The sequence below is a fragment of the Carlito syrichta genome, unplaced genomic scaffold, assembly GCF_000164805.1.
Source record: "Carlito syrichta isolate Samal-C Ts95f unplaced genomic scaffold, Tarsius_syrichta-2.0.1 Scaffold304364, whole genome shotgun sequence".
NCBI classification, from domain to species: Eukaryota; Metazoa; Chordata; class Mammalia; order Primates; family Tarsiidae; genus Carlito; species Carlito syrichta.
Genome location: NW_007248460.1, coordinates 194,194 through 217,630, shown reverse-complemented (window position 1 = coordinate 217,630; position 23,437 = coordinate 194,194). Strand labels below are relative to the sequence as shown.

At 41.8% G+C, this 23,437-nt stretch overlaps 1 protein-coding gene across 3 annotated transcripts in view; it reads left to right on the top strand.

Moving 5' to 3' along the window:
• MTM1 (myotubularin 1) overlaps positions 1–23,437 on the top strand; it is a 103,163-nt gene that overhangs the window by 50,491 nt on the left and 29,235 nt on the right. For all 3 annotated transcript variants that reach the window (XM_008059790.2, XM_008059793.2, XM_008059792.2), the window contains 3 exons: positions 15,866–15,949; positions 18,162–18,311; positions 20,919–21,107. In XM_008059790.2, the coding sequence (XP_008057981.1) occupies positions 15,866–15,949; positions 18,162–18,311; positions 20,919–21,107 (423 nt within the window). The remainder of the gene's footprint in view (positions 1–15,865; positions 15,950–18,161; positions 18,312–20,918; positions 21,108–23,437) is intronic.

Genomic DNA, 23,437 nt, shown 5'->3' with positions numbered 1-23,437 from the left:
CGCTGCCCAGGCGGGTCTCGAACCCACGGGCTCAGGCCATCCACTCACCTCAGCCTCCCATAGGCGCGGGATTATAGGCTGAGCTACCGAGCCCGGCTGGCTTTTTTTTTTTTTTTAACTGAACTCGAGTTCAGCAGAAAGTGAAGGAACAATCATTATATGGAAGCAAACGGAATGATGTTTCTGAACATTGCAAATCTAGCACCAGAACCTAGAATTCCGTGTTGCTGTCACTGAAGTCCTCCATGGAGGGCTTGAGTTCTCAAATCTTGGCCATATTTTTTATAGCTGTCCTGGGAAACCCTGCTTCTTCCTTTAGGAAGCCACTAAAGTAAACTGGAGAAAAAATGTGAACCGAATTGCTAATGCAAAGTTTTGGCAAATGGTGTTCTCTTAAGTTTTAACCACTAAAAGTGATCCCTAAAGAAAAGTTTCAGTCAGTCACTGAAACAATACGAGATACAGGTCAAAACGGATGAGCTGTTGCCACTGCTCTTGGAACGGCAGTCCCTGATAGCCAAGTCAGCATGTGCAACTGTTTCATCTGTCAAGTTCATTACACAGGCCTGTGTTGGGTGGTGTCAGGAAGCCGGGAGGGCAACTGAAGAGAAGCAGAAGTGATAGGACAAATACATGCGGCCCCAATATAGGATAGTTGACATTCCATTGTCCAAGAGTCTGCAGAGAAAGCCCACTGGGGACTCCCAGAAAGAAGAGAGCACATCTAACTGAGACTGGAAGAGCCTGCGTGGACTAACAGTTGTTAGTGTTGAGCCCTGAAGAATGGATGTCATTTCCAGTGGGTGAGGAGAGTGGAGGGGAGTGGGCTTTCAGGCAGAGGCAAGTCCTTCAGGAAGGAATGGAGACCTGCAGAAGGTTTTGAAAGAAGTGATCGGATTGAAGACGTCAGTATGAAGCATAGGGAGAAGGGAGAGCCAGTGAACCCGAGGGGATGAGCAGGAGGGTGGCCTGAGTGCCTGACACAGGACACTGGGGGTGTGGACGGAAAGAGGCTGGGACCAGGGACTCTCTGGATGCAGGTGGTTCAGAGGAGACAGGGAAGAGCGGTCAGTTAGCCTGCCTTCTGAGGATTGGGGCTTCAGTGGTGAGAGGGGTGGGGTGCCATTGACCGCAGAGAAGTCAGGAGAGGGTTTCATTTGCAGAAACAGAAGCAAGAGGAAGAGGCAGGAGCAGTGAGCTGTGTTTTGGACATGTGGTGTTCCGTGTCTTGGGACAGAATTGACAGCAGGCCACTGCAGGCCCGCCCCTCAGCGAAGAGACCGGACTTGTAGATTTGGAATAACGGTGCTTAAGCTGTTTGGAGTTACGGGATCCTTTGATAATAACTTGTACATTATAGATTCTATTTCCCTGAAAAACAGACCTATGTACAAAACCTTCTATGGGATTTTAGGGGACTCCTGGCTCCTCTTAAGGCCTCTGGTGAGACCCTGGTTAGGTAACCCTGGCATGTAATAGCGAAGTTCAAAACCAGGATCTTGGGAGAGGCCTGCTTGCAGGGCATGAAAACAGGAATGCAGACAGCAAAGTGGACGGTGGAGAGCTAGAGGAAGAGCCTGGAGCGCGCACGGTGTGTGGAGGACCAGAGAAAGAAAGAGGTTTCCCAGGATGGCATGGGTGTCAGTTGCCAGGAGGGCAGGGGAGAGGGGTCACAAACTCCCTGGGGACCTGACCCCCTAACTGTGACCTGCTTGAGATTGGGACCTCCTTTTATTATCTTTGTATCCCTGGCACGTAGTCCAGTGCCTGACCTAAGTTGGTTGAGCTTTTCTGAATCCAGGAACATGATATCAGGGTGGAGAGGACAGAAGCCAGTTTGCAGGGTTTTAAAGAGGGAACAGGTGGTTTAAAAAACAAAAAGAAGTAGGAGTCACGGGCATGTTGAGGGGATATTTTTTCCCCTTAGAATTTGAGGGATATATTTGTAGACGAGGAAAGAGGTCTTGCCTCATGTCAAGGCAAGAGAAAGAAAGATCTCTTCCAGAGCAGAATCCTGGAGAAGGCAGAGGGGAATGGGCTCAAGCCCAGTTTGTGGGGCAGTTTTAGAAAGGAGAAGGGACCATTATTCCTCTGAGACAGGAGGGGAAGAAAAGTTTTCAAACTGCCACAGTGGGAATGTGAGGATGTGCCAAAAAGGGAGTTCCTGGGAGGGAACCTAAACCCTATTGCATTGAACAGTACAAAGGGCTCCTGCTTGAAAAAGATCACTCTGTTCATATTATTGGAACTGTTCAGCCGGCTGCAGATTATCTCAGCTATGTTTGGTGACATTTGAAGTCAGAAGTGAACTTGCTGGTGCATCTATGAAATGGTGTCTGGAGGCCAAACAAGCTGGGTCCCAAATCCAGCCAGGGCATGAATAGACCACGAGTGGGCTTTTTAATTTCAGAGCAACCCTTTGGCTCTCTCTGGCCTCCTCTCCCATTAGTATTTTCACCACTCAGTGTGTTCAAGTCGGGACTTACACTTTGACTTGAACTTTAGCTATTTAGCAACACGGAATCTACCCCGAACCATTAGCTTGATTGTTTCTGTATTATGTCAGTCTGGTAAGATGTGCATAGTTTTTAGATAACATTTTCTGGGTTTTGGCCAAAGCATTTATTTTCTTGTTTTATCTTTACTTGCTTTTGAAACACTAGACATAGTGCTGAATTTTTATAAATCACATGTAACTCAATACTAGTTCTAAGTATATGACACATTTTTATAAGAAATGTCACAGTGCTCCTGGTATTTTGGAAATTTTTGTAAGGCAGAAATCAAAAGTCAGAGCTTCATAGTGCTACAGGAAGATACAGAGTTGCGTTGTTGGGGTGATGTGTTCAACAGCAACATTCTTTCACTGAGTTCCTTTCTTGTTTGTTCATTTAGTCAGGTGGGATGATCAGAGATACATAACAAAGAAAAACAAATTGTAGATGAGAGTGTTTTAGACTGTCAATCCCAACTTATTTGTGAGCCATAAAGTCAGCTCTCTAGGTTGCACCCAACACTTTTAAATTGAATGGAATAGAAAAATGGTAAGAGCATAACACAATATGGATAAGTATGGCTTCTAGAAACCTTTCCCTCAGGTGTGTGTGGGTGTGCTGGGTCGTGGTGCTAAAGTACGTTGCTCTCCCTTAATCATGGTCAAGAAAGTTTGAAAAACACCATTTTAAGTCATGGTAGAAGACGTAGAATAACATGCATTTTAAGTTACTGTAGACATTAATATAGTCGCCTAAATCTTTCTGTACAGCTATAGGCACATGTGGCTTTTTTTGACTTTTAAGTGAAGGTTTTGAGTTTATGAATAAGCTCATGTGATGTAGCCTCAAATAAGGAAGTCTTGAGCTAGAAGAAATGACATCTGAGACCCAGTGCCAGGATCACAGTAACCACTGCTGGGGAGACCCACAGAGGGGACATGTGTGCAGAGCCCTTCTGATCTGTGGTGGCGGGCACGTGCCATGGAGTGCAATGGTCCGTGTCTCAATCTGCCTCAGTCACTTGCTTGGCAGCCTTGGAAGTCACATAATATTTATGTGCTTCAGTGTTCTTATTAGTAAAGGGGATAATAACAGTCCCTTCTCCTTTGGGGTTTCATAAGGTTGAAACATCAAGCGCTTACCACGCTGTCTGGCACACAGTAAGTGCCCAATAAATGTCAGCTGTTCTGTTCTTAGGGCCCGTGTCCCCAGCAGGTGTAAGGAGTAAGGATCAACACCCTACATGCTTTTGCCCAAGACTATTAATAAAGCTATTGTGATCATAGGTGAGATGCCTTAAGCTCTTTAAAAGAAAGATGCTATACAAAGATTAGTATTATACTTATTAGCAAACCCTTGGTTGTACTTGAGAAAGGGTTCATTGAAAGTCCTACGTTTCAGAGTATTAAATCCAAAAAGCACCTGATGGAGAAATGTGAGATGTGGGAGGCAGTGATACGTAATGAACAGACTTCTTCCGAAGTTGTTTTTCATGGTTTTCCTTCCATCTTTCCACCAGGCTTACTGCCTCCAGGAAAACATGGCTTATTCAGGTTTGGTTTCTGCATTTTTCACTTTTCTTTGACATTCTGGACTAAGCTCTTTGGCCTCATTGTGTTTCTTTCTTGATTGTATGAGCTGATGAGCAGTCATATAGTTGCAAAGTTTTTGTTGCAAGTGGGGGGAGATACGTTTGATCTTCTTTTGTAGGTCAAACAGGCACAAGTGACAGGACTTGCTCTTGCCACCTCTCGTTTCAGGAGAGAATCAAGTGTGTCGCAGGGCCTTTGCTGTGGAGACCAGCAGTCTGCTGCGAACTGGTGGTGGGGTGCTTAGACTGCATCCAGAGGCTTCGCTGCCAGCTGAGCTCACAGCGTCTGCAGGCCTTTGTGACTGCTGCCTTTGACTTTCATGGTCTTTGCTGCTTATTTCATTTTGTCTAGCTTGGGTGAACCCGTTAAGCTCTGCCATACGGCTTAAACACTGTACCTTTCCTACCTCATGTCCTTTCTGGCTCCACTCTTCTTGTGCTTACTTGTTAAAAAAAAAAAAAAAGTCATAAAAGCCAGTGAAGTGAGTTATGGGGGTGTATAGTTTTTGATCATTTGAATGACAGGTCTAAATGATGCTATGAGTAGAGAATTAGCACAGGATGTTTTATTTTGTGCCTTTGTTTTTCAGCTCTGAAATGAGGAAATGTTTATAAACTGCTTTGATTTTAAACGAGGTTGAAGTTTAGTGGACCCTTACCTTACTCTCTAGGCTGTGAAGTTAATAGATAAAAGGAAATGCCTCATTTTCAGATGGGAATTGAAATGAACAGCACATGTGCATGCGCACACATGCTTGCCTTTATCCTAGAGTGGCCTTATGACTAAAAGTTCTGTCTTCATTTTCGATTTCCTCTTTGGCCAGGACTCTTTTTTTCTTGTATGAACAGTAAACTTGGCTAAATAAGGGACTACTCATGTTTAAAATCTCCTTCTGCCTACTGCCAGGACTTGACTCTCTGTTGTTGTTATCTCTCCCTGTCCCCTGCCTGCTCTCAGCCTTTGAGTGTACTCTCTTCTTCTCGTTGCCGTCTTCTGGAACTGTCATTTCTCCTGGACTCCTCCCAGCATTGCTGTCCATGTTCAAAAGCGTAGAACTCGCCGGGCTCGGTGGCTCAGCCTGTAATCCCGCACCTTTGGGAGGCTGAGGTGAGTGGATTGCCTGAGCCCGCGGGTTCGAGACCCGCCTGGGCAGCGAGACCTCATCTCTACAATAAATCAAAAAATCAGCCGGGCGTGGTAGCGCATGCCTGTAATTCCGGCTACTTGGAAGGCTGAGGCGGAAGGATCGCCAGAGCCCAGCAGGTCGAGGCTGCGGTGGCCGGAAGCGGCCACTGCACTCCAGTCTGGGTGACAGAGTGAGACTTCCACTCAAAAAAAAAAAAACAAAAGCGTAGAACTCCATGCATACATCCACTCACTGCATCACTCATTGTGACCAGACTCCTAGCCCTCCCACTCAAGCAGAACTATTCAGAAAGTGACTCAACACCTTACAGATGACAAGACTTGGTAGTCTGTTGGATTCTAACCTCTTCAACTGAACCATTATCTGACTCTTAACCACCCCTTCCTTTCAAAGTGATGCTTTGAAGATATTGTGGAGATACAAAAGAATATCAAATATGTATAAAATATACAGAATACTGATTTGTGCACTATCCTTTTGTTTCCTAAGATAGATGCTGGGTAATTTCTTCTGTTTTATATTCTATTTCAGCTGTGCCTGATCTGCTGAGTTTTTGTTTGGTGAATTTTTATTTCCATTATTATATTTTTCAATTAGAAAATTTGTTTCTTTTTTTTTAAAATCTAAGTCAAGGTCTCACTCTGTTGCCCAGGCTGGAGTGCAGTGGCATGCATGATCATGGCTCACCACAGTCTCCAACTCCTGGGCTCAAGCGAACACCCCACCTCTGCCTCCCAAAGTGCTGGATTTACAGGGAGCCTCTATGCCTAGCCTTGATTCTCATTTAGATTTGCTTGGCCGTTATTTGTCATCTCTTCCTCTCTAATCAGATTTCCGACCCCCTCTTTGACTTCTGATAGCACATTAAATAAAACGTATAGTATAGTCTGGTCATTACCATACCCAAAGTCTTTGTGGCTTCTTTCCATCACAGGTGAGTGTGGTTTTGCTGGCTCACAGTGCTTAGTTTCCTGGTGTGTTTTGTGATGACAGCCTGCAAACTCCCACTTCTTGGGACTTTATCTGTGGAATGCTCCGAGGCCAGGATTGAAGGCAGTTTTACCAAGTGAGAACTTGTTTTTCCTTCTGCCAGGCATCTTGAAGCACTGCTGGTTTGGGATGATTATACATTAAATTCTCTGCTTGATATCTTTGGGACCATCCAAGTTTTGTGAGTTTGGGCCCACACTATGGAAGGGCTGACTTGTGGCTACAAATTCCCAGTGGGCAATAGGGACAGGGGTTTTATCATCCCTTGATCAGCACCAGTATTCTAGCAGGGTAACTCCTCTCCGAGTCCTGGGAAGTTATGTCCCATTCATCCTTCCTCTGAGTTGTAGTACTTGGGGGATTTCCAGTTTGACTCCCCATCTTGGGTGGGCCAGGTCTTCAGGTTCTAGCTCCTATACCCCAAGAGGCCATAAAGGTTCTGTGATTGCCCTGAAGGTGAAAGCCAGTGTGTTCCTCTTGCTGTCTGCACTCCTATTTGCAGTTAGTTTTTCGCTTCTGAGTATTTATTCCTCCCTCACAGGCTCATTAATGCATTTTTTAAAATTTCTGTTCTACCCAGCATTTTTAGATGTCTTCAGCAGAAGTCTCATGATGGTCTGTAGACTGTCACATTTCCAGACACCTCTCCCTCTTTTTTTCAAACTTAATGTTCCCTGTAGCTGCTAAGATCCAGGTCTCCTGCTCCTACTTCTCTTGCTTCTCTTCTGGTTCATCTGCATCCTTTTGCTATATCAGTGTTTGTTTTCTAGAATAGTCTGTCCTCCCTCTCCTCCTTACTCTGAACTACACTCTTGGCAGTCTTTCTACTCTCGTGTCTACCAGCATTGCCTTTTTGAGCATGATTTCCAAATCTGTAGCTTCACATTTCCCAGCGGCTGCTACATAACTTCATGCAACACCTAAACATTCATTTAAAATGACTCTCTCAGCTGGGCATGGTGGCTCACGCCTGTAATCCCAGCGCTTTGGGAGGATGAGGTGGGAGGATCGCTTGAGCTCAGGACCGGCCTGAACAACATAGCGAGACCTTGTCTTTGCCAAAAAATAAAATCAAGAAAAGTTTGCCAGGCATGGTGGTGTGCATCTGTAGTCCCAGCTGCTCAGGAGGCTGAGGTGAAAGGATTGCCTGAGCCCAGGAGGCCGAGGCCATGGTGAGCTGTGATCATGCCACTGCACTCCAGCCTGGGCAACAGAGTGAGATTCCAACTCAAAAAAATAAAATTTAAATTAAATGAAAAAATTTCAATGACTCATATGTCCCAGAAACCCACTCCTCTGCATTTCTGTCCCTTAACGTGTACTAGATCCAGGGTTTCTTCCTCCCCAGCCTGACTTAGTTCAGGTCTCTGTCTTCTCTGTTCTACACTGTTGGTATGGTACTTTAATTGGTTTTCCTGCCTGTATTCTGTCTCCTTCCCTTGCCCCCAAAATTTCAGTGGTTCCTCCCTCTCTGTCGGTGTCAAGGCAGGCCTGTCTCTTCTGTAGTGTGGCCCACCTCTCTCTATATTTTGCTTGCCCTGTACTCTCAGTGGGTGAGTATAGACGGAGATGTTTGCTGATAGCTATGCGTTCTTTGAGTCTGGCTACCATTTGTGCCTTTTCATGGGTATCGTTGTTGTTATCATGTTCAGAGTCATCTTATCCTTTCAGGGTAGCTCAAATGCCCTCAGCGTCGCTCCAGGCCCATCTGTCAAGAAGTAAGCTGGGCTTTCTCTGGGCCTCGTAGTACCTGCCCTCTCCTGCTCATGATGCTTGCTGCCTTCCTCCTTCCATGATCATGTCTCACTCATCTTTTACTCCACTTGACACCATGGTCACAGTAGGCCCTCAGTAAATGGTTGTTGAGTGAAACTACTAATGTAAATAGAATGAATAAATAGGAATCAGTAGGCTCCAGACCATCAGTACAAACAGTCTGCTGTTTAGAAAGCATTTATTCAACAAGCATTTACTTTTTAATTTAATTTTTAAATAGTTAATATGAACCCATAGCATATCTACCCATTTACCCATGATTGAAAATTCAGGAAGAGTAAAAGGGTATGTAGTAAAAATATCTCCCTCCCAGCACACTTGAGTCATCCCATTCCGGCTTTTCACTCAGGCTGGAGTACACTGATGCGATCACAGCTCACTTCAACCTCTAGCTCCTGGGCCCAAGCGATCCTCCCACCTCCACCTCCTAAGTAGTTGGGACAGCAGGCTTGTACCACCACACCCAGCTAATTTCTTAATGTTTTGTAGAAACTGGATCTCACTGTATTGTCCAGGCTGGTCTCAAACTCCTGGCCTCAAGTGATCCTCTCTCCTCATCCTCCCAAAGTGCTGGGATTACAGGCGTGAGCACCGTGCCCGTCCCAGTGTTTTCAATCTATTACATCTCTACCAAGCCATAGTTTAGGCCCACACAGGCAACTGATTTATATTTCTTCCTTCTTTGACCCTAACATTAGCATGCTATCTACACTGTCCTCGCTCTTTGCATTCACCAGTAGGTATTCCCTAATGCATGGACTTCTCCACTCTGTTTAGGATTACACGGTGTTCTGTTGGCCATGCCATCGTGTATGTATTCAGTCCTCTATTGGTAGATATTTGGATTGTTTCCCATCTTTTGCTGTTACATGAATGCCTCAGTGAATCACCTTGCGTGCAGATCAGTTTGTTGTGTGTTCAGGTATACCGCAAACTGAATTCTTAGAAAGCAGAATTACTGATATTGCCAAATGCCCCTATATAGCCCATGTGCTGAATCTTACTTCCACATGCCACTTGTCAGAGTGCCTGTCTCCAGACATCCCCTCCAACGGTATTAGTTTCTTAGTACTGCTGTAATACCTTTACCATAGACTTAGTGCATTAAAAACACAAGGTTGTCGGGTTACCCTCTTGCGGGTCTCCTCCTGCTGCGGGAGCTTTTCTGTCTTCTTAATAAACTCTTACTTTCTCACACACACCAAAAACCCCACAAGTTGTCTTATTAAAGTTGCAGAGGTTTCAGGTCCCAAATGTAGCTTACTGGGCTAACATCAGGGTATTCATAGGACTGCATTCCTTCCACAGGCTCTCGAGGAGAAGCCATTCCTTGCCTTTTCTAGCTTCTAGAGGCCACCATATCCCTTGTCTTGTGGCCTCCTCCTTCCATCCTCAGAGCCAGCAACCGGCGGTCGAGTTTTTCTCACAGATGGAATCCCTCTGACTTTGCTTCTCTCATTGTCTCCGTCTTCCGCTTCTAAGGATGCTTTGTGATTATGTTAGATACACCCTGCTAATCCAGGGTAAGCCCCCTATCTTCAGGTCAGCCAGTCAGCAACCTTAATTCCATTTGCTCCCTGAAGTCCTCATTGCCAAGAGTGGTAACATAACACAGATTCCAGGGATTTGGACATGGACACCTTAGAGAAGACATTATTTTGCTTACCATGCCAAACCAGTATGATTTCTAACTTTTTGATCTTTGCCAATCTAATAGGTGAAAATGTAGCTTCGTGGTTCTATTTTGTATGTATCTTACCTGAGTAAAATTCAATATCTTCTGGTTTGAGCTATTTGTATTTCTGTTTCTCTATTCTGTGTATCTTCTGCCTGTTTTTCTTTGGGATTTTTTTATACTTTCCTTGTTAGTTATAGGTTCTCTTTGTGTAAATGGTTATAGTGATGTAAAATATGAGTTGTGAATATTTTCTCCATGTCTTTTGACTTTGTTTATGGTGCATTTTGCTATGGATAATTGCTTATATTTCTTTAGTAGAACTTATTGAGAGTGCATATGATTGGAGTCCCTAAGACCACTCCCATTGCTTGGGCTGCAGTGTGCAGAGTGGGTGGAGGGGACAGGGTGGAGGAGAGAGAAAGACCCTTTCTGGAGTTTTGTGTTATTCACCTTGGTCCATGATGTTGAGGGCTTGAAATGGGGCGATGGAGAGGGACAGATCTGAGAAAGATTCAGCTGACAAGATCAGTCAGATTTGGTGATTGACTGCATGTACCTGTGAGGGGAATGGGATGATAGGACAGAACGCAGCCTGGATATCCAGGCCTGTGGTGCAGCCAGCGGTTGAGATGGAAAGTGGGGGAGGAGAGTAAGGAAGAGACGCCAAGTTCCACGTTGGATGTGCTGGGTCAAGAGTGTCTACCTAGGAGGTAGGTGACCACATAGACCCAGAGTTCTGGCCTGGGGAGAGGTTTGTCTGGTAGGTCTGGATGCAACCATTGGCATTTTCATAGATGCAGCCAAAATGGCCAGGACAGTGAATTACAAGAAGAAGAAATACAGCCTGAGAATCCTGAGAAATGTCAGCCTTAAATGATGATGATTGCAGACAAGTTGGAAAGAATGTTCTTTTTCCAAAATAGTTTCAAATGACATTTCAGATGTACTTTTGTGGTCCCTTCCTGAGTAAATAAATATGTACACTTGTATATGAAGGTAACCATGACCCAGGACTATCAAGCCATTTTCCCCAGGGTTACAGATTTAGTCAGTGGTAGAAATCGAATTAGGAGAATGATTTATGCAAATAGAGTATAAATGGTAATTTATGTGCTAGCTGCTTTTGACCTATGAAACTTCTGTCATATGTTTGAAAGAAGTGTGTCAAAACCAATGTAAATGAACTTACTGTGTCAAGTCGTGAGAAATACTTATACTGAAAGCACTATCTAGCATTAAGGTGTTAGACTATAAACTTTGCCAAGTTTCAGTCCCTCCTTTGGTTCTTTAACTTTTTAGGCTTTCCCTCCACCTAATGAAAGCATTTTATTTCTTATACGAAGAAGTCTTGTTTCTAAAGTGTTATCTAAAAGATGAATATGAGGTAATTTTATGTTGCTGCACCCTTGAATGGTAGATGGAAACTTTTTAAAAGGTAAGTGTCTTCAGTTTCACAAATCAGATTTGAAAAAAAAAGACTTCAGTTCCTGTTCAAACAGTGCAAAACTCAATCCCAAAAGTAGCAGCTAGTGAGTGGTTCCTGAAGTTTTAAGTGATTGGAGGCACAGGGTTATTTGTTTCATTAAGAATCTGATCTTCCTGCAAATCACGTTCATCAAAGACTGTGTCATTGCACAGTGGCAACATCATTTGAAAGCACTTTAAAATGTGCATAGTTTATCAATTTATTCCCCTAATCATCAGACAGGGAGATACTGGTGTAGTGACAAAGAGCTCTCCCTCCTCAAAGGAAACTTAGTCATTGCTTAACATTTATAGATTCTGCTAAAGAAACCAAAAAGTCCTATCTGGATATTTTAAGCAATCAGTGCATCTCACATAGGTGCCATTTTGAAATAATGGCTAATTAAGTGAAAGCTAAGATCTGTCATCATTTCAGATTCTTTCCCCCCACAAGACATGACAATGATAAATGTAGCTAAATTAAAATGACAAGTTATATTTTCTGTGTCAGCGCTGTTTTTATCCCTGGTGTGAAATCAGAGATTTTCATCTCAACTTTGTCCTTTAACATTTTTCAAATGTTACATTGTGCTATTTTTAATTCAGAAAAAAATTCACATGATTGCTTTTTTTAAGTCTCCTTGCATGGTATCTCTTGTCTAGTAGGGATCTGAATTGATGATATGCTCAAATACTAATATAGAGCAAAATAAAGGAAGACCCACTCACTTGAGGAAGGCGGGGGTGGGAATTTGAGAGTGTATATTTTCTGATTCCAGCTTCCTGATTTTGATATTATACTCTTGTTATACAAGATGTTATCATTGGGAGAGGCTGGCCGAAGATTCACTTCCTGCAAATCTGTAATTATGTCAAAACAACTTTTTAAAAACAGTAAAGTAGCCCCTCCAATAGCTTGACCACACAGAATTATTCTAAAAATTCAAAGAGTTCTGGTGTATTCTGTGTGGCCCTCTGAGGACCAGGGAAGTCGCCCCCCCCCCCCCCCCCGAGATTCTGGTTCAGTAGGAGTGAGGTTGGGCACAGGTATAGATTGGCACCTTGAAAAAGCAGCCCACTCACCCTCAATCCTGAGAAAGTACCCTGGGTAAGGACCACACCCTAGAAGAAAGCCACGGGGCTTACCGAAGCATCAACTGAAAGCTGACACTCTGCACTAAAGACTAAATAGTCCTTGAGTTTTCCATAGGTAATGAAAGGAAAGCAGTGTTTGGTCAGGCTTATGGGGTGGACTTTATCATTACTCATTTAGCAAACAAGACTCCCTCCTTGATGGTTGTCATGGAACATACTCTAGAACCAACTCTCACCATCTGACTTTGATTTCCCAAATGAAAGGTCCAAATTGACCCAAGGTTATATTTTGTAATAATTGTCAAAATGTCAGTGCACTAATAAAGTACTGCAAAACTCAAAGCCTTAAAGAATACATTGTCTGGAAGAAAAATGATAGCTAAAAAACCTCAAGACACATAACCCCTTAACTTTAGGTTGTAACAGTTTTGAAACAGGTGCTTTAATTAGGCTTGTAACAAGTTACCACTTGTAGGGAATTTTATGCTTTTTAATAATGAGGTACAGATGAATAGGTTTTGTTATCCTTTAATGCTTTGTGTTTTTGTTTTTTGTAATAATCCACCTTTAAGTTACTCTAATTAGAGCTTGTATTTTTAAATACTTGCTTTGTTTTCTTATGTGAATTTTTAAGAAAAATTAAAATATCCGGAAAGTATGTCTTGGTACATTCAACTTCAGCTTTTTTTAGAACACTTGAACCAAGTTGTGTATGGAAAACTTAGTTTTTAAAGAAAAACACAATGAAAACACTAACCAGTGATGCTTTTTTTTAAAAAAAAGTTGTCCTGTAAAAAAAAAAAAAAAAAATTAAAATGTTCTGTAATGATAAGCCGATTTATTGGGATAGTGGAAATACTGGTTTAAGTACCTGGTCTTTTCCACCCTGTGTGCCAGTACAATATTAGATATGTCGCTGTGTGTTTCATGGTGAGAAATATTTGGCTGTGTGATTCATAAATCTCCCTGAAATATTTGGGGTCCACGCCTGGCCCTTAGCATCAAGAGTAAACTAGCATCTGTCACCAAGTTCTTCAGGGTAAAGGATACCAGTTCATTGGCTCATTCTAGCCATTATCCAGAATGCAAAGTGATCTCATGAAAGAGGCCACTTAACATGTAGGCTACCATGGGGACATTGTATCATTCTCATTCTAATGACCAAAAAATTTTAATGTCACTTAAATCAAACATGTTAAGAAAGTTAAAGAGATCATTTTGGCTTGGACATATAGCTTTTCTCTTCTGATAACAATCTTGTAAATTTATATTACCCTTAGTAATTTTCATATAAAATACTAGAATGCTTGAAGCAAAAAAAAAGTGCTTTGTTATTAGTGACTGAGAAATAGTAATTTAGGTTGAGCTTTATGGAAAAGATGCAAATAACTAAAACAAATGGACAAAACCCATTCTGAGGTCAGGAACTTATTTCAAGAAAACAAATTCTAGGTTTTCTTCTAAAGTCAGTGACAATAGAGCCTTATGTCTCAAACCATCTGCCATCTATAACCATGTCCATGGTACAGTGTTCAGCAGTCCTGAGTATGTACCTGTGCCAGGTTCTGACATGTGTACTGGTCAGATGTCCGAAGTGGCACTATGTCACCAAGAGGATGCTTAGTGTGTCCCATAGATTCTGCTTGTGAATAAAGAAGTACACCACACATTTTAGTGCCATTTTCACCCAAAGTCCCTCTGTCTTTGAGTTAACCTTTAATTAACAGGAATCGTGTATGTTCCCCCAGTGGTGCTGAATAATTAAGCATTGCTGTGGATTCAGTGTCAGGCTACAGTCCCAGTGAATTGTTTAGCGAGGTCAGCATCATTACTAATGTGTAGTTGGCTGGCTGTCCATCCAGATAAACAGACTCGGGCCTGGCGCTGGCCAGAGTTGAGACCCGCTGAGGCTGCTGTGTGCTTGGGAAGTTTAAGTCAACCTGGAGAGTGTGTTTTAATTGCTTTTCACCTTCAACCTCATGCCATTCAAATACAGAAAACTTCCTGCTAAGTGATGGAGGGGAGGGAACATTGGCATTCAAAACGATATGCCGAAAACAGAGGTATGTGGGTGAGGAGGGAGATACCAGAGGAAAAGTCTTCAGACACAGTGCCTCCAGAGAAAGCACTCATGCAGGGGCCACAGGGGGTTCCCGTGTTCATTCAGTCAACAAGTGTGTCCTCCTGCCATAGACCAGGCGCTCTTCTAGTTCCTGGGGATAAAGGATTGGAACAGAGCAAGTGTCTGCCTTCAGGGAGCCCATGTTCCAGGGGAGCGGGATAGTCATAAGTGACAGGGAGAAATAAAATGGGCATAGGGTGTTGTTGTGGGGTAGCGTGTTGTTTTTCTCTAGGGTGTCAGAGAAGGTTTTACATTTGTGATTACTTTTGATCAGAGAGGTGAGAGAAGTAAGAGGAGAAGCCATGAGGGAAAAGGAGTCCAGACCGATGGAATAGCAGGTGCAAAGGCCCTGAGACTGGCATATGCTTGGTGCTTTTTAGGAAAGAGCACAAAAGGCCAGTGTAACTGGAGTGGAACGAGTGAGAGAGCAGAGGTGTGATGGGGAAGTGGCTAGGTGGCAGACAGCTATGTAGACCATTGGAAGGACATCCACTTTTACTTAAAACAAAATGGAAAACCAGTGGAGGATTTGGGGGGGGTGGGCAATGGCTTGATCTGGCCTGTGTTATGACACTGTCACTCTGACTTTAGAGATGTAAAGGTGGAAGCAGGAGAGCTGTTAGGATCTTGTAATAAGCCAAGTGAGAGATGGTGGGGGCGTGGATGTGGTGACAAGGATGACTCTAAGGTTTTTGCCATGTGCTGAAATGGGAGACCATGGGAAGAGCAGAACTGGCTAGGGGGAGTCCAGGGTTCAGCTTTGGATGTGTTAACTTTAAAGTCTCCAGATGCCTCTTTGGCAGTCTGGTGGGGTTATAGAGTGGACAGTCAGAGAGCGGAGTCTGGAGTTCAGAGAGGGCGCTGGAGAGCAATAGATACTTAGTAATCACCAGGGTCTGGATGATACTTGGAGCCATGAAATTCATCAATAGCATGTGGAGAGTGAGCATAGGGAAGAGGTGAGAGGCCTGAGTCCTGCCACTTCACAGAGACCAGGGTATTGATTCTGAATTCACAGAGAGCAGTTATTTAAGTTTCCCTAATGTCTTGTCTCTTTTGAAATAGATAAACATGGCATTGTTCCCTTTAGAGACAGTTGCACTGTTTAATTCCTGAATTTCCTTCCTTCCTTCTTTCCTTCTTTTCTTCTTTCTTTCTTTTTTGTGGCTTTTACCTGATTGCTAATACTGTTTAAAATTGATAGACACCTTTTGGTCTGGAAACCAGATTTTTTTTTTTTTGATGGAACATCATTAAAACAAGTTAAAAGAGATGGTTGTAACCACAGAAAATTGAGATTTCAAAAGTATTACTCAAGGTAGAAGTTAGTGTGAGTCTAGTCTAAATTTTCCACTGTTTCTTTGTTATAAGTCTTAGTTTTGGTTGTAACTCCATGGTTGGTAAATTGGGTTAAATTTATTTTGTGAGAAATCAAAGGATGTACTATGTTAGTAGACTGTTCTTTACACTGAGCTTTAAATTCTGTGTTGTCTTTGCCTTTTCTAGCCATTGTTTGCATTTTTAAATGAAGAAAAGTTTAATGTGGATGGATGGACAGTTTATGATCCAGTGGAAGAATACAGAAGGCAGGTAAGTTGTTACATCCTTCTGTCTGGTGTTGTGGTGAGTCTCAAACATGCATAGTGACAAGATGTCATCGGTCATGCTTTCTGAGAATCAGCGACATCCTTGCTCAGTATATTTGTGATGGCAGTGGTATCATCTACATTTTGACAATAGATCTCATTTTATCTATCACCATGTCACTTATAAACCCATTTTATAGCCATATTCCAGCTGCACTGAAGACTAGAAGACTAAGTTCTGTTTCCTTACCTATATGAAGAACATCAGTTTTGTGTTGTTTATGAAAAGAATCAAATACTCAGGCTCTAGAAAAGTCAAACCTCTTATACGTCACATTTCAAGAATTGATGTTGCTATTTATATGTATGTTTAGGAGCTTAACTATTACTGGCAATTAGATTTAAATTGTATTCATTTTGGTTTGCAGTTTCAAATGAATTAGAACTGTTTTCCTGTAATGATGTATTTTCCAAGAAAACTCTGATGGGTGTATAATTGCCTTTACTGCTCTCTCGTGTGAACCTCACCTACACGCCTGTTTATTTGCTATAATAAAGCCAAAAGGCTTGGTCTAATGTTGCTGTCCAGGGACAAAGGTCTCTTGTAGTTTCTTTGTGATAAAGATCCTGTGTGTATTATGTAATAAGAGCCACAGTCTGACCTCTAGTATAACCAGATCTATAGGGCAGCTAGGGGTTGTGCGATGGGATTTTTCCTAATTCTTGTTCCACAAAGCTTTTAAGGTAATTGGGACATTTTGTTGAATGCGGTTAGGAAATCAAATCAAGCCCCATTGCTTTATATGAATTTAAAGTAAAATTGCAGAATCCTAGACTTGAGAAGAACCTTCTAATCACCACCTTCACTACCAAGAACGTGGGTTGATTTCCTTTTTTTCAGTCTTGGTCAGTAGTTTGCATACTCATGAGCAGACTCACTGCTCTGAAATTTGGCTGCAGGAGCTTGGCTCTAGAGCACACGTGAGGTAGTATATCCTGTTGCTTCCATGAGTCAGGTTGAGACTGTTGAGTTTTCAAAGGCTGTGTGCACCTCTCATCTTAGTGGCCTCTGTTCTGGACCAGCTACTGAGGTGGAAGAAGAACCATTAAAACATTTTGCATGTTCTGGAGACCTCTGTATCATTATGCATTAAAATGGTCCTGCCTTATTTTTGGAGTGCTATTGATAACTTTAAGACTTTTTTGAGTTCAAAGCTTCTAGCTTGAATCAAAACAGTTCCTGTCTTTAGGATTGCATGCATATATGAACTGTTGAAGGTATTCTGTTCTGGATTGCCATTATATTCAATCTTTTTTTCTTATAACTTTCTGATGGGACTTATAACTCTCTAATTGGACTCATCATCAGACTCAACATCTGTTTGGTCCGTGGTCTCTAGGGCCAGACCTAAAGAAAAGGTACAATGTCTGTCCCCAAAGCAAACACCCACATAGCTCACTTCCATGTGTGTATTTGTGCATTTGTGAGTATGGGGAGAGAATATTCCACCACCTCTGGATCTTGTCCATACTAAATACAATTTTGTGGGGAGTTGATAGGATGGGAGGTATCTTCTGTGTCTCCCTGTCTTACCAGCAGTCTGCTTAAAATGCAAATGACTGTATTTCTCACCCAGTCTGTAGGGCAGTCATCAATCCCAAACACCTTGATTAAAACAACTCATCGGAGGTGGCGAAATGAGCCTCCCCAGAGGGGTTTTCCTTTAGTTCCCCTCTGTGATTCTCTTCATAAGTTCAGCCTCTTTCCACTTTGGAACAGACTGAAGCGTTCACTGCGTTTTGAGCAGAGAAAGGAAGTTGCCTGACCTCTTTTCTACCCTCAGTTAGAGTCACATTTAGAGGACACGGGGCACTTTCTTGGGGGTGGGTCGGGTGCATGGGTGGGGGATGAACTTGGCTTTATCTGTACATGTAGAAAGAATATGTTGACATGAAGTAAAAGAAGCGCTTCGATTCAGGAGAATCTGTACTTACAAAAGATAGTTTAGAGCTGTGGAAACCACCAGTGTTTTGTCTTGTGTTCTTACATTGTCTGAATTCTTGATTTGGCACCCTTGTTACAAATAGGTAGGCCGTCATCACCCTGTGGTCAAAGCGGCATGTGCATATTTTGCTAGAAGGAACGAAAGAGCCCGAGGCCAAATCCAGAGATGAAGTGAAGCAGCACTGACTTGGACTTCCTTTTCCTCCTGCAGGGATTGCCCAATCACCATTGGAGAATCACTTTTATTAATAAGTGCTATGAGCTCTGTGACACGTACCCTGCTCTTCTGGTAGTTCCCTATCGTGCCTCAGATGATGACCTCAGGAGAGTTGCAACTTTCCGTTCCCGGAATCGAATTCCAGTGAGTACTTTGATTAATGTTGCTCTCAAAGAGCTCCTTTTAGTGCATGAGAACAGTGGCCAAATCATCGAGAAAAATATTCCTTTTGGAAGATCATTTCCATACATACTTATCAAAGGCCTTCTGAGCGCAAAGCACCACTCCGGGTGGGAAAAGAAGTACGCCAGTGCCTGGCTTCTAGAAGCTTGCCATCAAGGACAGAGAACAAACGCAAGCAAAGAGCCCTCTGTGACAGAGGGCACAGGTAATGCTGCCATATAGGACCAAGTGCTGTGTGGAAGGAAGGAAGGACAGGCTCCCTGTGGTTTTCATCTTTGTGGCACAATACCTGACATAAATATCAGATGGATCATGATGGAAAGAACACACTGTCTTATGTTATAGAACATATAAACATATGCTATGCTCACCGTGATTAGGATGAGCTCCCAGTCAGGTTTGCAGACTACCTCAATACCTTTATCTCGCAGGAGTCAAGTTCAGATTATTCCAGATAGTATAATTATAGCATCATTGAATGTAGTTCACAAAGCTCTCTTTTGGTCCTTAAATATCTATGGATATGTCCTACTGTCTACACTGTATATAAGTCGTATTGACTAACAGTTTAGATATATTTTTCTCCTGTTAATTTTCAGGGTCTATCATAATAAGCCCATCAGGTTTTTTTTCAAATTAGTAATAGTTTAAAAACAAAAGTTGAAGAAATTAAGATTTAATCTCCTTGCCTTTAGCTTTCAAGTCTGGATGGTTTTGTCCCTAAAAGGATACTTCTAAGAAACTAGTTTGCTGTTGGCCTGATATGAATTATAAACTTTGAAAATTCACTTGTTTCTCTAATTCTTAGTGTCTGTTCATATCTTCATGATAAACGGGGGGCGCCAAAAATTGTATACACATTTTAAGAAATTTTGTCTACGTATTACTTTTAGTTCGCCATAACGAAAAGTGTCTGGATATTGATGGTAACCACTCTGAGCACCTCTTGTCATTGCAGAAGTCAAACGTGACTTGTATTCATCTTTTGTTATTGGTATATATTGAGTATTACAATTTTAATGCAGTGTTTTCCTTTCTTAAAATGTGCATACTTTTTTTGCACCCTCTGTATATTATACTTGATAGTAAATGCATTTAGCTCACTTTTTTAGAACACTGTGCCAATGAAGCTAGGGTTTCAAGTTCAATTCTCTTGTACTCTGCTTAGACATGTTTCTCTGTACCATAGTTAAAGATGAATTGTCTCGCTGGCCAGCTGTCTCGCTAATACATGTCTTGCCCACAAGGAGAACTAGGGTAGGGTAGTGTGGGTCAGTTTTGTTTGTTTATTCATTCAGTCACTACTTACTGAGCAGCTACGGTGTTATTTGTATTTATGGGTGAATTTCATGGAATTTGGGGCAGGAGAGGAAATGAAACAGCTGTGTCCAGTCCACTGGGCTCTATCTTCCATCTTAATCCCCACTATTCTAAATGAATGAGTCCACTGATCTATATGCTATTGTTATTATTAAGCATGGTAATATGTTCTTTTCGATATAATTCCAACCACTTGACTCTTAACTGTAAGTCTCAGAGCTTTGCTTATACCAGAAAACATGTGCCTTCTATTTGAAATATTTATCTTTGATGGTCAGTTCTTCTTCTAAAAGCCCATGTAAAAATTCAAAACGAAATGATGAGAAAGAGACCTTATTTTGCATATAAATGAGATACAAACTACAATTAAATATCATTGGGTAGTGAAATAGTCCACGTACATTAATGTTCCCATGATGGATACACATATTCCTTTGATCTCAAATAGGTTTGTCTTCATTCATGGATGCCTTTAGCATATAAGTAATACATGCTCATTTTAGACATTTTAGAAAATACTGATAAACAAAAAGGAGTCTGCCACCTAGTGAACCAGCATAACATTTTTGGTATATATCCTTCCAGAATTCCTTGTATGCCTGTGTGTGTGTGTGTGTGTGTGTGTGTGTGTGTGTGTGTGTGTGTGTGTGTATTTGCAAAAAAGAAATTATTCTATAATTTGTGCCTCAGTCTACTTTTTCTACCTAGTAATATCTGATAAAAAAAACTTCCCACATTGCTATATATGACATGTTCTATGCCAGTGTGTAGATGTGCCATGATTTAATCAGTTTTGTATTGTGAGACATCTAGGTACTGTTTAATATTTTACTATCATAAACAATGCTGTGTTAAGCATTTTTTGGTGGCTAAATATTTGTTTACATCCCTAATGATCTATGGCTTATAGATAAGAATTTTCATAAGAATTCTGTAATATACCACATTATATTTTAAAGGCACTCATGGTCATTGACGCTGTGAAATGAACATTATTTGTACCCATTCAGCTCTATAATAAGCTTCCTTTTTAAAAAGTAGTAAGAATCCCCTCCAAAAAGAAATTCAGAGACAAAAGGACTCATTATAATACCATTTCCTAACATGGTACTGCAAGTGAACAAGGGTTCTATTTCAGCACAATCATATTCATGTCTTCGTGATTGTTAGTGCTTTGTTTTTTATAGTTTTAATGGGTTTCTTGAGACTTGGTTTTTTTATAGCTTAAATTGTCTGAACTAACCACAGGTGCTGTCATGGATTCATCCAGAGAACAAGACAGTCATTGTGCGTTGCAGTCAGCCTCTTGTCGGTATGAGTGGTAAACGAAATAAAGATGATGAGAAATACCTTGATGTTATCAGGGAGACCAATAGACAAATTTCTAAACTCACGATCTATGACGCAAGACCCAGTGTAAATGCAGTGGCCAACAAGGTGAGTGTATTGAATGACGTGGTAGAAACAACTTGCATACAGAGTGCAGTGTTGTCTGTGAATGTTTTTGCCATGCTATATCAGTACTGTTAAATAAAAACTTGTTCTCTTAGGTAGAAAGTAGCTTTAATCATCAAATGTATCTTAAACAAAAGTTGAACACATTAGGACCAAACGGAAATATAAGCTTTAGGTAAATAGGCACGTCTAGAACTGTAATGAACTTGGCTTTTGGCCAGAATCTTAGACAGACAAAAGCAGGCCGTCTTCAGACCTCTATCAGCCTGGGGATGCTCACTTGCATTGAATACGCTATTGAGGCATCTGTAAGGAGATTGGGAAACTGTGATTATTAAAATTCTAAATTTGTAGCCTTACTCAAGCACTCCCTCCCCCATACCCATATACACTCATAAATGTATGTTCTCATTTATGTAAGATAGTTTAAGAAATGAGTAGACCTGTGGATGTGAATTTTCCAGTCAGACACACACACAAAAGTTTCACATTTTCAAAGAAGGCTGTCCCAATGGACTTTGTGCCTTTTTATGCAGAATATGCCAAATACCCTAAAGTTGATCGGGGTCGTCGTTGTGAGCATCGGCGACTGTAGGTGTTGCTTTCAGAAGCTTCTGTAAGTCATGAGGCTGTCTGCCCTTCCACTATGTGGCCCGGATTCATGTGCATTTTACTTCGATTTCTCCTTATTCTTTTCTCCCGTCATTGCCAGCTGTCACTTCCAAATGCTGAGCTACTCACTCCCATTCCGCCTTTTAGATTTATTGTTTCTCATCAGCTGTAGGCTTAAATTTCATCATCTTTAATACTTTGCTTATCCCGAGGTCATTTATCTGGCATCTTCAATTATTCAGAACATGAGACAAGAACCAGAAAGCAAAACAAGTCTTAGAGCAGATACATGCAGCAGCTTCTTAAATGCAATCTGTGCCGTCCGTCTACACTGGCTGTGTAAACGGGTGTGTGCGGGACTCAACTTTTCATTATTTGCACATGAGTCATCAGTTCCACACATTTAATCCTGGGTCACCGTCCCCTGCCCCAGGCATGCTCTTGGATGAGCTGTGTGTTGCCACAGTTGTTTTTTGTTTAGAAGTGATTTTGAAGCTATATGTAAAGCAGTCAGGAAGTTAATAAGTCAAATTAGGAATTATCAGTAAAGCTTTAAGAAGTGAAATAGGACTATCTTCTTGGATTGTGCTTAATTTTATATTTCTGTTCCTGATACCCTTCATATATATTTCAGAGTGAATACATGCATGAAATGCAATATTGTCGTGTACCTATTTAGTCTGAAATAGCTATGACGTAACATTACAATGAAGTATTTAGAAATAATATTTTAGAATATTAAGACATATGAAGTGAAGACCTTAATTCTATTAACTTTGAAACTTATTATAGCAATAGAATTCTTGAATGCCCTTTTAATACTCGGGAAATAAGCCTCCATTTCCAGACCTCTTAGGAATCAAGGGAAGAAAAATACTGAAGAAAAAGCCTAAGCCTTCAAAACTGTGTCATTCTTTTAGAAAGCACATTCACGTCCCCCTCCCTCTGCTGTCTTTCTTGCTAGCCGTCTATATCCATAGCAACGGTGGACCTTTACATCGTTGTACTAGGTAATCTGGGTTGTTCTTTTCTGCTGAAAAAAGGAAAACTGAAAGAAGACTTCAAAAGTAGCCAGAGATATAGAATTTGAACTTTTGGGAACTCAGTGTGCGCTCAACTAATTGACTTTTACCCTTGCTGACTTCTTTTCTCTTTGGACCTAATTGTTCCTCCCTTATGGATATTTAGAAATTTACAACCCCAGATGTAACAAGGAGCATCACATTGTTTTAAATTAAACAAAATCCAGGAGTCAGTAAGATGTAGCACCAAGCCGCTTCTATTTTTGTGGCAGTACACTGATGAATTAATGTGGAACTGTATTAATGCCTGTTTTTGCCAGAAATGTTGGCAGTGAATCATACGTGTAGTTCTTATTTTTTCACATATCATTTTCAGTTATTTATGGAAGGAACTCCAGTGTCAAGAATCTCTTTGAAAATCACCATAACGGCCAGGCTCGGTGGCTCAGCCTGTAATCCCAGCGCTTTGGGAGGCCGAGGTGAGTGGATTGCCTGAGCCTGCGGGTTCGAGACCCGCCTCGGTGACTTGGCGAGACATCATCTCTACAATAAATCAAAAAATTAGCCGGGTGTGGTAGCACGCGACTCTGTAGTTCCAGCTACTTGGAAGGCTGAGGCGGAAAGATCGCCGGAGCCCAGCAGGTCAAGGCTGCAGTGGCCGGGAGCGGCCACTGCACT